The sequence below is a fragment of the Schistocerca piceifrons genome, chromosome X, assembly GCF_021461385.2.
Source record: "Schistocerca piceifrons isolate TAMUIC-IGC-003096 chromosome X, iqSchPice1.1, whole genome shotgun sequence".
In the NCBI taxonomy this organism is placed as follows: domain Eukaryota; kingdom Metazoa; phylum Arthropoda; class Insecta; order Orthoptera; family Acrididae; genus Schistocerca; species Schistocerca piceifrons.
In genome coordinates, this window is record NC_060149.1 from 481,352,623 (window position 1) to 481,371,348 (window position 18,726).

Sequence of the window (18,726 nt, forward strand, 5' to 3'; positions counted from 1 at the left end):
TACGGAAAGTTCTGGTAGACCTTATCCTCATTCATCCAGAGTCTTAACACCTTGTCTCCCATCCACTTTACCTGGTCCTCCTCAGCCCAACGTACCACCTTCTTGGACATCGTCCTCCACCACCATGATGACTGCATCCATACCTTAGTCCATACCAAGCCCACTAAAAATCAGAATATAGTCAGCACAGAATGCCGTGGCCAGTAGATGCTGCTCAGACACCAAAGGATGCTTGTGGAGAGTCATGGTGGTTGGGGTTACAGGCAGACATTGTAGGGGAAATGCTGAGCCCTGGAGGGGAAGTGCCATTCTAAACGAAGCCTATGCTCACATTTTCTGTAAATAATAAGTCAGGCTCCTCCATGTTTACATTTGCATGATGACCATTCAAAAAGTTCTACTGTCACCTCTGCTTTGGTTGGTATCTAAAAAGAATTCTGATAAAAATATAGCAATTTATTTTCGTATGGCTTGTTAACCACTTGTAACTTCCAGAGAAGTGTCATGTGTGGAGAATTTTGAAACCTACGCATTTCTGTGGTTGCCATTCTAAAATTTGCCCCCCCCCCCCCCCTTTTTTTTTTTTTTTTTTTTTTTTTTTTTTGCAAAAACACAGTGGAGTTTACACAGTCTCACCTCACTAACATGGTGTGCAGACACAACTGCAAGAGAATTCTGAAACCGTGGTTTATTTAGTGAGGATTTGAGGAAAAGTACAGCCAGACACTCAGTGCCTTATGAAAATTGACATCCTCAGTACAAAAATAGGTGTAGTGTCTTCACTTATGTTGTTCCAAAACCCCGAGCATTTCTCATTTCACCAGCTATTGTGGCCCTTAAAAATTACATTCTTTAATTGAAAAAGTCTGTAGTTATTGGAATAACATGGTGGATAATGAAGTTTTACATACTAAAGATATGACAAAATACTATCTTCTTTGCGTGGTGTCATGTGCCAAAATTTCATTTCAATATCTGAAACCATTTATGAAATATGAGGAATGTTGTGCATATTTCACCCTGACTTTATCACTGGCAAGGTGCGATCGCAAATAAGTGTGCTACGTTAGATCAATTTTCTCGAGATTGGAGACAGATAGATATTGCCACCCAAGTCTAAAGAAAAATTCAATATCTTAGCTAAATTTCATACTCAACAACACATTATGTAATGTGCACCAAACGCAAAATCATAATGACCTCTATTTTTCATTGCAAACCTTTCCGAATTTCGCGTCTTACTTCCACATAATATCACAGTAACTATGACCATTAATGAATTATGAAGATGGTATCGGTCCCCGTTGATATTTATCAACACCTGTCACCAGCTAAAGGTCTGGATTTCATTGTAATTTAATTAATGAATTGGTGGGAACATCATCATGAATCTGACGTATAACCTGTAAGTAAAATCAATTTTTTTACCCAATAGTTTCAGTAAAATCGCTTGAGAAAGACTACAAAGCATGTGCCTCAACTCTGTCAGCGTTGTCCACCTGAAAGGTTGAAAACGCTTGTCGGCCTCCCCTTAAAAAAACATCCACCCCTCATCCTGTGCTTTGACTGAAAACTGGCCACTACGCATTGACCACCGTATCCTGCGCAGACTCTACCCGCATTTTGACAGCTGTCATCTCTTCCACAGTAAGAAATTGCTCCCATTTAGGATGACAACCTGTGGATGGCATATTTGCAGTGCCGAGAATTACCTTGCCCAATATGCTGAAAGTCTCACTAAGGCCTTCACACACAGCACTATTCCCCAAACTTAAGCTGCCAACAGATTTCCCATACAATATCCTCACAAATCCCTAATGCTCCCCCCCACCCCCACTACAAACAAAAGGGAAACATAACCCCCCCTACCCCCACCCAAAAAAAAATCCCCTCCCCATCACCCAGTATCACTGCACACAGGAGCAACTGAACCATGTCTTTTGACACGGCTTTGACTATGATCACGTCTGAAGATTAGGGATATCCTTCTCACAATCTTTTCCATCCCTCACATATTTGTATTCTGCCAGCCACCCAACTCTCACAGAATTCTGGCCAATCCCTATTCCTTTTACATTACTAACCACTTGTCACACAGAAAATGCAGTCGAAAATGGGAATCATTTCTCAAAATGTGCCAAAAAATATAAATAAATATCTAATGAGCAAAAATTACAAGAATTCCACTTCAGTACTTAAATACTGTGTATCACACACAATAACCAAGATAGCATACAAGTTGAATGTCTTAACAATTTGTGCAAGTGTCAGTGAAATAGTGTTCACATGTGACATTCACAGCAATTTAAACTTTACTAGCGGACATGAGTACACTAAACATATCCATTTAAATCACAGTTTTGCACAAACCGTATCATACAAACATAACAAATAGACATCAGTTGCAAATTAATGACTGTCACACCTACAGCTACCACACAGCTACAGAGGACTGACTAACTGGGTTTTTAAACATAATGATCAAGGTTTAAGAACTAGTTATCTAATAAACAGATGTTAACATATGAATAACAAACCTTATGCTCACTTAAGGCTTCCCTAAATATTGCATATTAACAATAGCCCCTCCCCCTTTTAACACATGATATAATGAATAGGGAAACTTGCTAACTATGCTGAGACAAATAGGAGACAAAAAGAGTAAAAGGTATCGTACTGAAACATGCTGGCGTGAAACTAGTTGAAGGACATTTAAAATTTGCTTAGTTTCATTGTATTTCAATCTATATTTCACGTGACTTTAGATTAAAACCCAACTGAGGATCATAAAATTGTTGCTGAAAAGAGTCCTTCAGTGACCTCAAAGAAAGCTTCCCTTGCCATGTCAGACACTTCTAATAGGTTATTTCTTATTTAACTTTAGGTTGTCGTCATTTTGAAAGCTCTATCAACATAGTCTGGAACCCATAGAAATGCACAAGCTGGAGGGCCATGGATGCATGTTTCCTCAGTTACAATGTAACTGCTTATTTATTCACAATGCAGACATATTTTTGACAATTATCCACACACAGAATAGAAAAGAACTCACATCGGGTCTTTGGACAGAGGTATCTATATCAGAAGCCTACTATGAAAGAGTCCTTGTGCGCACCACTTTTAGTATTCCACGCTGACTTCAAATTGTGAGCTTGCTACTACCAGATGCCCTTTTACTGTTTTTTGAAGTATTTTTAAGAAAGTTTTATTCAATAAACATGCCAAAGAGCAGAGACAAGATTTACAAATATTAAAAACTTCAATCAATTGTACAGTTTTGAAACATGATGTGACACCTGCAGCACCACATTTCAACAAACAATGTTATTGTGATAATTAACCTCAATAATCATTTGACATTACTTACTTGTAATCCATAGCCCTTTTCCTCAAGGATTTCTGGTGCTACATATGTTGGTGTCCCACAAACAGTGTACAATGGTCCAGAAACGTGACATGCCAGTCCAAAGTCTCCCAATTTCAGTACCTTTTCCCCCCTGGGATTTGTTGCCACCTACAAAAATATTATTTCAATAAGTCAGACTGTAAAATAATTAATACAATAATAAGTTTCTGATTTTTGTTTTTAACTTTCTATCAGTGTTTCAGGAACAAATAAACATTAACAAAATATTTTATCCAAGTATACCTCATACACTCACCATAGCTAATTTTCATCTCCTCCTGTACTATGAAGTTTCTAACATGTCAATATCAAACTATGCAGCAAAAATAATTCTGTTAATACAAACGGACCATTGACTGGAGAGATATAATATCTTCACTCCTCTATTTTGATACCAAGCTGAACCAATAACAACTACAAGAACAACAACAACATTAAGGAGCTTAAATAATCCTAAGTACTGTCAAAACTATAGGCAAATCCACATGCCCTATTTCAGCAGGACAATACCCAGGCACTTTGAGGAATGCACAAGCCAACTTATCAGACCTGCATGTTTATATGACTACCCATGAAACACATTTGCAATAAAATTCGTCAACAATTTCCATATAGTGGTCCATCAGGAACTACTTTTGTTTTCTGGACTCTCACAATTTGTACATAGGGAGATTTTCTAGCAATGCATAGACACACACAGATTCCACACCACAATGTTTAGATGTTTTGATTGCAGTACATAGGGGCTACATACCATACTGATCTCCCCAAGTTAGAAAATATGTAGAGTTCTGTAAGCTGGGGAGAATGTAATGGGGAAGAACACTGGGGTGGTCACTCAGGCCCTCTCCTCAGAACACAAAACATGCAGTGGGAATAGGATAATAGAGGAGCTGGAAAGGAAGGTCTGTGCCATTTAGGTAGAACTGAATCGAGTTAGGAGACAGCTAATGAGGATGCAGGAAGGCAGCGACGTGGGGGGGTGGGGGGTCGTTTTGGGAATTGGCAGTTGGTAAGAAGTCTCGAAGGTCTCACAGTTTTGTTGCGTTTATCAGCAACAGGTTCCAGCTGCCAGAATTGAGAAGAGAAGTGCCTCACAATAGTGTAGGAGTAGGGGAAATGTGCAACAAACTCTGCCCGTGAGTAGGAAGAATAGGAAAAGCACAAATGTTAGGGAGAAGATAGTACTGATGCTAGGTGGTAGTCATGGCAGAGGTGTAAGGCTTCAGTGACAGGACACATGACAATAGGAGTAACAAGTCACCAGCATTTTAAAGCTGAGTGCTGGGCTGAATCACATTATATGAGAACTTAAGGTCTTTGTATAACGATTTTGTGAAAGTTGATAGCAGGTGTGACAGGAAACAGCTTGGATAGAAAACAGGGCTTACTACACAGGTGGTGTCCTGAGTAAGATAGCTTCCCCAACTGGTGGCACCAATGTGAGCACGACTGAGATGTTGTGGCAGCATGATTCACCTCATCTTCATCTTCACAGTGCTGTATTGCTAGCCAATGTGAAGCTGGAGGTACTGTTGATGACTGCTGATCGGGCATCCTCTGCACTGGTGCCAGTGGGGACTACCGCAAAATGTGAGGCTATACTAGGCATGATCAGCACCTCTATAGTATTGGGAAAGGGAGTTTGGTACTCGTAGCGAGGGTATAGCAGATGGATGTGGGACCACACATGTATACAGGGTGACAGCCAGTCGAGGAATATTTAGGGATTTATTTCTAACTATGTTTTTCATTGAATCTTTCAAGTACTCTCCCCGTACAACTTCAACAATGCCTACATAACATCTCAGCCTGCCTTTCAGGACAGAGTCACTTCAATCCAGTATGTTAATACATCACACCACTTTTCTGGTGTGTGTGCTGAGTAGACTGGCCTACACACATCATCGTTTCAACCAAAAGGGAAAGTGGAAGAGACGTCATGTGTGGTCCCTGGAGAAGATCTGATCACAATTAGTGCAGATAAATATTTTAGGTTGGCAGTCAGTGGGAGAAACTCTTTGCAGCGCCAGAAGTTAATACAGACTGTCTTCTCGGCAGAAGAACGGAAGCCATTGGCGACACTCCAGGAGTAAAGACGGTCAAGACAATGCTGAAGACAGCACTCCAGGAAACATGTACACTGCGCGCTGCAATAGATGGTAAAATCGTCCACAAAAAGTGAGCCTGATACATCAGCTGGGAGGCAATCCATTATTGGATTGATCGCTATGGCGAATAGAGCGACGCACAAAACTGAGACCGGTGGCACCCCATTCTCTTGGCGACAGGCGTCGGACAGGACAGAACCCACACATACCCTGAACTGTCGATCCATTAAAATGGCACGAATAAAAAGAGGGAGGCGACCACGAAGGCCCCATGTATTCATGGTGCAGAGAATGCCCGCCCTTCAACAGGTGTCGTAAGCCTTCTCCAAATCAAAGAACGGGCGCTTCCGCAAGAAGTTATTCATAATGAAGGTCGACAAGGTAACCAGATGGTCAACAGCAGAGCGGCGCCTACGAAATCCACATTGTACATTGGTAAATAGGCGTCGAGATTCGAGCAGCCAAACCAAACGAGAGTTAACCATTCGCTCCATCACCTTCCAGACACAGCTGGTAAGCGAGATGGGTCGATAACTGGAAGGCAAGTGCTTGTCCTTCCCCGGCTTAGGAATCGGGACAACAATAGACTCGCACCAGCATGTGGGAACATGACCCTCAATCCAGATGTGATTAGAAGTACAAAGAAGAAAAACTTTACCCGCAGGAGAAAGGTTCTTCAGCATCTGAATATGAATAGAATCAGGCCCTGGAGCAGAGGACCGTGACTGGGCAAGTGCATTTTCGAGTTCCCGCATGGTGAATGGGGCATTATAACTTTCACGATTCAAGGAGTGGAAGTTAGGTGGCCTAGCCTCCTCTGCCTGTTTTTGGGGGAGGAAGGCAGGGTGGTAATGAGCGGAGCTCGAAACCTCTGCGAAAAAGTGACCGAAGGCATTGGAGACATCCTCAGGGGCCACAAGGACGTCATTCATGACCGTCAAGCCAGAAACTAGTGAGTGGACCTTAGTGCCAGATAGCCGGCGCAGGCTACCCCAGACAACAGAAGAAAGAGTAAAACTGTTGAAGGTGCTTGTGAAAGCAGCCCAGCTGGTTTTCTTGCTTTCTTTAACACACTGCGCACATAATCTTTTATAAGTGATACAATTCGCCACCGTAGGGTGGTGGTTAAAGGTGCGTAAAGCATGTCGACGAGCATGTAAAGCGTCTCTACATGCTGCGGTCCACCAGGGGACCGGTACGCAACGTGGAGAAGAAGTAGTGTGAGGGATGGAATATTTAGCAGCAGTGAGAATGACTTCCGTGAGGTGTGCGACCTGACTATCGCAGCTTGCGAAGGTTTGATCCTGAAAGGTCACCCTGGAAGAGAAGAGCCCCCAGTCTGCTTTTGAGATGTTCCAACTAGTTGAGCACGGAGAGGGGGTATGAGGCAGGAGATGGATACACACGGGAAGTGATCGCTTGAATACATATCAGAAAGTGCGTACCACTCAAACCGGCGTGCAAGTTGGGTAGTGCATATAGAAAGGTCTAAATTGGAATAGGTGTGAGTTGTGTCCGAAAGAAAAGTAGGGGCACCAGTATTGAGGCAGACAAGATTGAGGTGGTTGAAAAGGCCTGCTAACAGGGAGCCCCTCGGGCAGGATGCTGGAGAGCCCCAAAGGGGATGGTGGGCATTGAAATCTCCAGTTAACAAAAATGGTGCAGGTAGCTGAGCAATAATTTGCATCATATCTGCCCTGGTAATGGCAGACGACGATGGAGTGTAAAAGGTACAAATGGAAAATGTAAAAGTGGGGAGAGTAATTTGGACGGCAACTGCCTGCAGGCCGGTGTGCAATGTGATGGAATCGTAGTAAATATCATCCCGGACCAGCAACATAACCCCTCCATGAGCCGGAATACCTGCCACAGGGGGTAGGTCAAAACGCACAGAGGTATAGTGTGCCAAGTCAATATGATCGCATGGGCGTAGCTTCGTTTCCTGGAGAGCTACGACGAGTGGACAGTGCAAGCGGAGCTGCAACTGTAAGCCCTCTCGGTTGGAGTGAATGCCGCGAATATTCCAATAAAGAAGTGCCATCGTGAGAAGAAAAAGAAAAAGGAGAAGCAAGAAGGGGTCACCTCGAAGGCCGCTGAGGGCCTGGCTTCGAGCGAGCACTGCCACCGCTATCAATAGGCGGAGAGTTATCGTCCATTGGCTCAATAGGTTCGTCGGCCATCTTGTGAAGATTGTCAGGAGGGGGAGCTCTTCCTCCGCCGGTGAACGACCAGGCGAAATGGATGATGGCCTGGGGCGGCAACCACTGGGTGGTGCAGGAGAAGAAATGCGCTGTAGCGGAGAAGGAGAACTTTGCTTCCTATGAGCCTTCTTGGAAGGTCGTTTAGTGGAAGTACTGGTCGATGGCTGGGAGTTTGAGGTATGTAGGAAGTCTGCACAGGACGGTTCCTTCTTGAAGGCCCGTGCATCTGACTTCTGAGTCTTCGTCTTGGCAGAAGCTGATGAAAGTGCTCGTGTCTTAGGGGTGACGGGAGGAAGAGGAGACGTTGACCGGGCGATCTTAGCATTGGCCGAACGAACGACTGTAGTGCTGAAGGTCAGATCGCGTGTCTGCGTCGCCACCTCCCTGGTAGTCCAAGGAGAGGCAAGGACAGTACTGTATTTCCCCGCTGGGAGCAGCATGGGCTTCCTACTAGCAAAAAGCTTGCGGGCAGCCGAGATGGACACTTTCACTTTGACCCGAATTTCCTGTATACAGCGTTCATCCTTGTAGATGGGACAGTCGCGAGAGGACGCTGCATGGTCCCCCTGACAGTTCACGCAACGAGGAGTCACCCTCATGGGTATTCCTGCCACAAGTGACACATTTAACTGCATTAGAACAAGACTGGCGAGTGTGATTAAAACGCTGACACTGGTAGCAGCACGTAGGTGTCGGGATATAGGGGCGAACAGAAATAACCTCGTAGCCTGCTTTGATGCGTGACGGCAGCTGAACACTATCAAAGGTCAAGAAGAGTGTCCGGGTCAGTACAAGGTCATTGTTGACCTTTTTCATGACCCTATGGACAGGCGTCATGCCCTGCTCAGCGAGGAAAGACTGAATCTCCTCGTCAGTCAATCCGTCGAGTGATCTAGTATATACCACACCACACGACGAATTCAAAGTGGGGTGAGCCTCCACCCGGACAGGGAACGTGTACAGGAGTGTTGCCCAAAGCAGTTTTTGTGCCTGAAAGGCGCTCTCAGTTTCTAATAACAAGGTACCATTACGCATCCTGGTACAAGACTTGACAGATGCGGCTATGGCATCTACGCCCTTCTGGATAACGAAAGGGTTGACAGATGAAAAATCCTTTCCGTCTTCAGATCGAGAAACTAAGAGGAACTTTGGGGCAGGCGGTAGTACTTTTGTCACTGGTGGCTGGTCAAGTTTCCGTTTTTGGGCAGGAGTTGAGAGAGAAGAAGAGAAATCCATTGCGGAGGAATCCCCCATGATTGTCAGCATCTCCGATGGCGTGCTCCTTCCTTGTAGGGAAGGGAAGGGCACTCCCGCCTTCGGTGAATGTTTACACCTCAGGTCACACCTCCTTAGAATTGGATGGAGGGACCAATCGGCATGGTCGGAAGGTGTCAGCTCAGGCAATCACCCCTCCCTGGGCCTGGCCTTTACCAGGAGGTACGTGCGTGCCTTACTTGTCTACCCAGGGTGGGGAATTACGCGTTACCCCGTCACCGGCTATGCGTGCGAATGCGAGGGTCGGCCTTCAGGCACGCACAGGGAGGAAAGAAGAAGAGGAAAAAGAAGGGAGAGAAAGGACAGACTGTCTCAAACGCCAAGGCGGAGACCAGAGGGTAGACAAGAAGGCAAGGAGAAGAAGGCAAGGGAAAAAGTAAGGAAGACAGTGAGAGGGAGAAGGACAAAGAAAGGAACCAAACAAAGGAAGGATGAAACCAGAATAAGTGAAAAACCAAAATGACCACAAATATAAGTCGTGGAACAGTCAGTCTCTGGACGCAGGTGCAAACTACCCCCTTGAGGGGGAGGGATTCCTTTTAGTCGCCTCTTACGACAGGCAGGAATACCGCGGGCCTATTCTAACCCCCGGACCCGCAGGGGGGATTAACATAGGTGTGAAGAGTGAAATTTGTAATAATGTTTTGAACACTTCTGACATTGCACGAATGATAAACACGGCTACGAGATTTGAGCTTCCATTTCAGACAATGTACTTGCAGATTTCTACAGGGGAAAACTGAAATATTTAAGGGACCTTGACCTTTCTGATTGTTACTGTCAGATAACAAAGTTAAAGACAAGCTTGGTAAAACTCTCAAAACTGCAGGCCTACAGTATGATCTTCCCGGAATGAAAAATACATACTTTTTCAAGGGCATTGGCAAATCTAACCTGTAAAAAGTGTATATACAAAAGAATGTAGATGCTAAATTCTCAAAATTCTGGATGTCATTTAAATTAATTTTTGAGGAGACATTTGCAAAAGCAGCCACTTAATCAGCCGCAGCTAAGGAAAATAGATGGTTAACTGCAGGTATTAAAATGTCTCCCCACAAAATTAAATTTCTCTATTCTTTACTAAAGTGCTGCGCTAATTCGCAGTGCTTGGATTACTATCACAAATATAAAAAATATACTCCAGAAGGTGCTGCTTGCTGCCAAAAAATATCATTCAGTGAAAAATTATATATAATGTAGAAAATAAAATCAAAGCAGTGTGGGATGTCACATGGCAAGAAACTGGAAAAGGTAGACAAGTGTAAAAACATACAAAACAAAGCTGAGGGTAGAACACTAGAAAATCCTCAGGAATTTACAAATTTTGTAATTTTTTTCCTCTTGAACTGCAGAGGAGCTGCAGCAAAATCTTCCTGCAACACATGTAGCCACCATAATGACTTACTCAGTAAGCCCAGTGATGATATTTCCCATAACACAGCTCAAAGCCAAGAAGAAAATATGGAAATTAAGAAATAAGAAGCCAGCAGGCACAGACATGTTAAAATGTCTGTTATGATGATGTGCACAGAGGAGATACAAGCCCTATTAACAAAAATAATAAACGAGTACTCGAATTCAGGTATTTTTTCAGGGTTCCTAAAGCATACGCAAGTTGTGCTTTACTTAAGAAAGGTAATGCGTACGGTATTGAAAAAAAAGAGATCAGTTTCACTACTGTCTACATTCTCGAAAATAATTGAGTCAATCAAAAAAGATACACTAATGAATTTCAAACGTGCATTCCAAAGTTCATATTATGTGCAGCACAGATGGCTTTTTGCTAGCCATACAAGGGGAAAATTATTCTACTGGCCATATTTTCTCTTAAGTGCAAGAAAATCTGTATGGTCAGCTGAGGGTATCGATTATCTGTGTAAAGGTTTAGCATGGCTTGCTTCTTCTGAAGATCATCTAAGTTGCTTTATTTCATTTAACTCTAGAGTGAGCACATCTTTTTTATATCACAAGCGAGCACACAGCGTACTTTGTGCACATATAAAATATGCTGTCTTTATGTTACCAAGGTAAACCTATACGGGCAAAATAGCAGTTTAATATTGGTTTACTTAAACAGTGGTAAAATAAACTTATATTATGAGCTAAATCACTTTTTAATGAAATGATACTAAAATAGTATTTCATTACATCACTATTGGCGAGCACAAGTGTTATCCCACATTAATGGCCTACTCAAAACATTGAACAAAATGCTCATTTAACTGCTAATTATCTCTTAGATAACTGCCCCATCAGGGGTTGTGCAGGTAGTTTGGAATTTGGGTCTTTTCTTGCACAGATTGCGAATTTTTTCTCACCTAGCTTTCTCTCTATTTTATATTACTGCTGCTCACTTGGACATATGACAGCAAAACTTAGCCCTCTGTTACTTGAAGCAATAATGAAGGAATAGTTACAGGCTCACTGTTGAACAACAACAACAACAACAGTACAGGACAATGTTATTTGTGGATGGCACACTTTATAAATAGGCACGTCTGCTCGAGGGTTAAAGAACTACCCAAACAAGTTTTTAGTATTTTATAGCTACTTAATGAGCATCACAAACTGATAAAAATCAGACACATCAATGAAGTGTAACCAAATAGAGAGATCCTGAAAATTCTAATTTGCATCACAAATTTTTTGTGAAAGCAGGAGTTAACTTTCAGAGATCATCATGAGACAGAAGATTCCCTGAATCCTGGAAATTTCAGAGCCGTTTCTAAACTTGGAGTAAACAGCTGTTTCTAAACTTGCAATAAACAGAAATAAAGATTTGAAAGCACACTGAAAGAAAATGGGCTGTTTCCAGGAATTTTCAAAAAACTACACAGAACAAACTGACTGAATGTATAAATGAGAATATTTGTGAATACATACATTCAAGTTTGGATAGAACCTCATTTTAGGCATGCACTACAGACAAAGCAACAGACATTTCAGACAAGTCGCAATGCTCTATTGTTTAGAGGTTAGTGGACTACAATGGCAACCTTCAAGAACATTTTCTTGGTTGCCACAAATTAGCCAAGATAGAACTGCTGCTGTTTTATTCACTGTGCTGAGTCATGTGTTTCAGAATTATGATATGAAGAACAAGCTGGTGGCCCAGAACTGTGATGATGCTTCCATTCTGGTCCATGAAATTGCCCTACTGTTTCACACATTGTTTAAATTTAGTTCTTGCATAAAACCAATAAGGATTTTCTCTCCACGCTTCCAGGTATTCCTGCTTTCTTCCACCGGTCCTCCAAATGCACAGTAATTCTTGACAGTATTGTTGGTAAACACACTCCTTCAAACAGTGAAATGAAATGGAACTGTTCTGCCAAAATAATATCTGCCACCCACGAAAACTAATTGATTGAAAGTCCAGACTCTTGTGCAATGACAACAAGAGAAGCCTGTGGTTTCAAAACTAGCCTCCTAACCTTGACTTTGACTTTTTCCCCCCTATTCTCTGATGTTCAAATCACATTTTTAAAGACTGAACTGCTGTTCAAAATTCTTCAGAAAAAAACCAATGATGCACAGTTTTGCAACGATGCCATCTCAGAGTGCATAACTTACATGAAACACTTCAACTAATATGCAACCTGAAGCTTCCCTGAATAGAGCTGAGATGATAGTTGAATACCCCTGGCACTCCACTGATGTCAAAATACAAAAAGGTCCAACATACTGGATAATACTATAACACAACTGGACACAAGATTTTCACGTTGTGATAAACTGCTATTCCGTAAATTATGTGATACTACTCAGTTCACTAATTACTCTCAGCATTTTCCTGTAGCCAGTGAGGATATCTTACCACAAACATGTGGTGTGTCCTTCAGTTGCTAGCAGTTGTGTGTGGAACTGGAGACTTTATTTTCTATCCAGCATAAAGAAACATTTCACTTTGTCAGTTTTGAATATGTAATCAAAAGAATGACCGAGAATGAAACAGACTAAATTCTTCCACAAGCTTTCTAACTATTTTGTCTAATTGCTATCATTCCTGCACCAAGTGCTTTAGTTGAAAGGAGTTTTTCTTGTCTTAGACATGTAAAAATTTATATGAGGAACAGTATGGGTCTAGATTGCTTATCAGCTCTAGCTTGTACCTCAGTTGAAAAACAACTACTGTGCATACTTGAAAGCTGAAACATATGGTTTGACAATGTCATCTAAAAATTTCAGAAAGGAGAAGGATCATCAAGTTAACTTGTTTTCAAGTAACAATGCTCAAATGTCCAGTCTACCATTTCATTTGTAAATAAATGTGAGTATCATCATCATCTATAAACAGTCATTGTAGTAATCATCATCGGCATCGTCATCATCGTTATTATTATTATTATTATTATTATTATTATTATTATTAGCAATAAACAGTCACTGTAGTAATAAATGTCATCATCTTAGAAGTAGTAGTAGCAGCAGCAAGGATTCTGTTGGTGGACATTGTCAATTGTTAGAAATGCTGGGTATATAAACATTAAAAGGGATGGAAAAAGGATTTTCCAATATGTTTCCTGGCCTCTCCAGAATTTAGGCCCATGATCCGCTACTGCTAGTCTCGCACACAGGATGGAAACCCAGCTAATGTTCTGCAGAATTGTTCCCAGAACTGATCGTAAGGCTTCTGGTTTGCAACCAATTGGACTGCTTGAACTAGAGGCTCAGATAATTCTGCGACTACCCTGGATTCACATTTCTCAACCTCTGCTATGTCTGAATAATTTGTAGGACCCCCTTAATAGGTCATGCTAGCACTACACACAGGAAATGGCTACTACAGCAGTGGAATACATGTGGCACACACTTGCAGGTGTTTTGGGCTAGAGAAATCCCTCCACAGGCCTGATAAGATATATACTGATTTCAAACAGGGAATAATACTGTTTCCAATAATTAAAGAGAATAATGTGCATTATTGGACATCACAGACAAAAAATGTTAATAAGTATTAGTTAACTGTGGGAGTGTATATGGAAAAGTCCTAAATTGGGTCTTGCTTATAAGTGGTAACTATGAACACACAATAGCAGGAATAGGAAGCAGGCTGAAATCAGATATTAATAGCAATGAAATTCTGAATTAAGAAGGGAATGTACATCATTTAGTAAATATTAGAAATGCAAAATAATGTGGGTGAATGTAAATGTTACAGGTGTATAAAACTCAGTCATCAGACATCTTTATAGATCCCCTGAATCAGAAGCAATAATGGTGGAACATTTGAGGGAAAACTCGGGAAAGGTCATGTGTAAATTTCCTGGTCATGTTACAGTATTACGCGGAGATTTCATCTTACCCACATAACATTGAGAGACTTGAGCAATTGATGTGGGTAGTAGGCACAAGGTATCATGTAAAATTGTTCTAAATGCCTTATCTGAAAATTACCTTGATCAGATAGCCAGAGAAATGAGTTCTGAAGGTAACATATCTCCTGGTCAACAACAGACCAAAACTTTTAGATTCAGTTGGCACAGATCAGGGAATCGGAGCTCATAAGGCCATCATAGCAACAGTGAATATTGCTGTAACTAATAAATGAAGGAAAGGTAATATGATATTTCCACTCAGGAAGAGTGATAAAAAACAGATTATGTTACCTGAACAATCAACATGACAAATACATCTTCAGGATCTACATCTACATGGATACTCTGCAAATCACATTTAAGTGCCTGGCAGAGGGTTCATCGAACCACCTTCACAATTTTATATTATTCCAATCTCGTATAGTGCACGGAAAGAACGAACACCTATATCTTTCCATACGAGCTCCGATTTCCCTTATTTTATTGTGGTGATCATTTCTCCCTATGCAGGTTGTTGTCAACAAAATATTTTCACATTCATAGGAGAAAGTTGGTGATTGGAATTTTGTGAGAAGTTTATGTCGCAACGAAAAACACCTTTCTTTTAATGATATCCAGCCCAAATCCTGTATCATTTCAGTGACACACTCTCCCATATTTTGTGACAATACAAAAAGTGCTGACTTTCTTTGAACTTTTTCAATATACTCCGACAGTCCTCTCTGGTAAGGATCCCACACCGTGCAGCAGTATTCTAAAAGAGGACGGACAAGCATAGAGTAGGCAGTCTCCTTAGTAGGTCTGTTACATTTTCTAAGTGTCCTGCCAATAAAATGCAGTCTTTGGTTAGCATTCCCCACAACATTTTCTATGTGTTCCTTCCAATTTAAGTTGTTCGTAACTGTAATTCATAGGTATTTAGTTCAATTTAGGGCCTTTAGATTTGATCAATTTATCGTGTAACCAAAGTTTAACGAGTTCCTTTTAGTACTCGTGTGGATGACCTCGCACTTTTTGTTATTTAGGGTCAACTGCCAATTTCGCACCATTCAGATATCTTTTCTAAATCATTTTACAATTTTTTTTGATCTTCTGATGACTTTATTAGTCAATAAACGACAGCGTCATCTGCAAACAACCTAAGGCGGCTCCTCAGATTGTTTCCCAAATTGTTTATATAGATAAGGAACAGCAAGGGGCCTGTAACACTACTTTGGAGAACACCGGGAATTACTTCTGTTTCACTCGATACCTTTCCATCAATTATTACGAACTGTATGTGTGTGTTGGGGTTTATGGGCACTCAACATCGAGGTCATCAGCGCCCTTACGAACTGTAACCTCTCTGACAGGAAACCACAAACCGAGTCACATAACTGAGACGATATTCCATAAGTGCGTAATTTCACTACAAGCTGCTTGTGTGGTACAGTGTCAAAAGCCTTCCAGAAATCCAGAATCGATCTGAAACCCCTTGTCAATAGCACTCAATATTTCATGCAAATAAAGAGCTACTTGTGTTTCACAAGAACGATGTTTTCTAAACACATGCTGACTGTGTGTGTCAATAGAATATTTTCTTTGAGGTAATTCATAATGTTTGAACACAATGTATGTTCCAAAATCCTGCTGCATATCGACATTAATGATATGGGCCAGTGTGTCAATAGAATATTTTCTTTGAGGTAATTCATAATGTTTGAACACAATGTATGTTCCAAAATCCTGCTGCATATCGACATTAATGATATGGGCCAATAATTAAGTGGATTACTCCTACTACCAATCTTGAATTGAGCATAAATGGAAGAAGATCAAGAGTATTTTATGATATGCTTTAGACAGGTATGTGCTGAGCAAAGTTGTGAGAGATGGCAAAGACCTGCCATGGTTTAACAGATGTGTTACAAAGTTGCTATGAAAGCAATGAGAATCTCATTGTTAATTTAAGTGTGACAAAGCCTCTGAGACAAACGAAAGCTGAATAAAACCAAAATAAGCATATCAAGAGCCATGCATGAAGCATTCAACAAACTCAAAGGAAAAAATTCTATTTATCAACTTGATAAAAATTCCAAAGTAAGACACTTGGGTCATGGTATCACAACTTTGCCTCCCAGCTGGAAACCGAATGGTATTTCGTCAGACCCGAATCAGTCCTCAGAATGATGTCACAAGTGAGACTAGTTGCCTTCACCATTTCCACAACTCTCCAGAATAAATTGAGAACGGTCTCAATCTAAGGCAACAGAATTTTTGGTGTCCTCAAAAGGTACAATTTTCAACTGACTGCAAATCATGTTCTCAAGTACTTCAAGAGTGGTCTCTCTAATGTGGGGGATGACAACTCTGGGGATGCACACACTGAATGATGAATGCCATCCTATTGAGGATTTGCATTTATTTATTTATTTATTTATTCGTTTTTTAAACCTCTTTACCTTGAGGTGGTTACACTGTGAAGGCTTAAGGATTGGTGGAGGAAGTAGCAGACTTCACACTCCATGTTATCAACATGTTGGTCTTCTCCTAACTTTAATAAGACCACTGAATAATTGTCAACATTTGAATCTGGCTCTTTTTGTGCTCAGTTGTTTTATGATTAGGTTTTGTTTTCCCCTTGGGCATTGTGGTATCTCTGCAACTCGTGGTAATCAACTTGCTTGTTCTCCGTCTGCCTGCATGTCTTAAACCTTGAGCTGTGATAATTTCATCACTTATTTTTTTAACTAAGAAGAACACTTATATATGTATGTTTTCATAAAAGCTTCATATGGTACAGTTCATGTTGAGCAATCATCCAATCATACATCTTTTTTGACCACGAATTTAAGGATATAAACATATAATATTTTTGGAGCTGGTGAATTTTCCTGGATTTGGAGTAGGATACTTGCTTTGTGCCCTTCTCCTAAATATATATTATTCTGACTACAGACTGGCTGTGTGCCCAAACAGTTTACCCATTTTTTTTTGGCACTGGACAAGTACAGTGTGCATTTTTTCTGCATTTCTCCCAATTTTTCCAAAGGCACCTATCCCTTGCATGAAATAGTTATAAGGCAATGTGCAGTAAGTAGTAAGTATACTATCTGATCAAAAGAATCCAGACACCCATATGCAATGTGTAACTGACTACTATATGGCGCAAGAGGCAGACCCGCCAGTATAAAAGAAGGCAGGAAATATTATGAGAGTCATTTTTAAAGTAAGAATCGATAGTGCACCACGCTCGCACATCCTGTAATGTGACTTCGCTTCACTGTTGGCCACTCTTGACCAGTCTCTCACTACACCGACATTACATTTCATGTCTCTGCCCGTGTTGGTTGTATGGTTATACTGCTTTGTTTGTTGCTATGTCAATCAATAATACCATCGACTGTGTAGTGTGCTCGGTTATTCGGTTCTTAAATACAAAACAGGTTTGTCCCACTGAAATTCACTGACAGCTTGTCAAAGTTTATGGTGCAGGTGTAATGAATGATGGAAATTTGCGTAAATGGTGTAAGCTGTTTAATGAAGGAAGGGCATATGTTCATAAAGAACAACGATATGGATGGCCTACTGTCATCAATGAAGGCTTGACGAAAAAGTTGATGAGGCAATTTGCCAAAACAGGTGCTTCACTATTGACAACCTGCATCAGAAATTTCCAGAAGTTTCTAGATCAGTTGTTTTTCACATTTTTAGTGACAAACTTCACTACAAAGAAATGTGTAAGAGATGGGTGCTGAAAATGTTGACAGAAGAACGCATAACAAAGTCAACGGTGCATTCTTTGTCTGTTTTGAAGTGCTATCACAAGGATGGTGACAAGCTCTTGAGTTACATTGTGACCAGTGATGAAACACGGATTGTGCACTACACTCCAGAGAATAAACGTCAATGCAGTGAGTGGCTCCATTCAAACTTCCCGAAACCACGAAAATTCAAACAAGAACCTTGAACACGGAAAATCATGGCAACGGATTTTTGGAACGGAAAAGGCATTCCTCTGTTAGCCTTTTTGCCAAGAGAAATGACAATAAATGCTGAGAGGTTCTGTGAAACATTATTAAAGCTCAGGTAAGCTATTCAAAATTGCCAGTGGGAAATACTCCCTGGTGGCATTGCTCTACTTCATGACAATGCTTGGCCTCATGTTGCAGCAAGAACAAAGACGCAGCTGGACAAGTTTAATTGGGAATTACTAAATCATCCACCATACAGCCCTGATGTAGCACCATCAGACCCATCTGTTTCCAAAACTGGAGGAATTCCTTGGTGGAAAGCGCTTGGAAAATCACAACATGTTGGCAGAAACTGTTACTAACTGGTTTAATAGTGAGGCGGCAGAGTTCTTTGATGCTGTGACATAAAAGCTGGTGCCACAACTTGACAAATGTTTAAATATGCATGGTGACTAAGTTGAA

At 41.1% G+C, this 18,726-nt stretch overlaps 1 protein-coding gene across 1 annotated transcript in view; it reads right to left on the minus strand.

Moving 5' to 3' along the window:
* The window catches only part of LOC124722073 (serine/threonine-protein kinase GL21140), a 212,200-nt gene that overhangs the window by 32,847 nt on the left and 160,627 nt on the right, over positions 1-18,726 (minus strand). Inside the window, exon 8 of the mRNA XM_047247271.1 lies at positions 3,368-3,514. Coding sequence (XP_047103227.1) covers positions 3,368-3,514 — 147 coding nt within the window. The remainder of the gene's footprint in view (positions 1-3,367; positions 3,515-18,726) is intronic.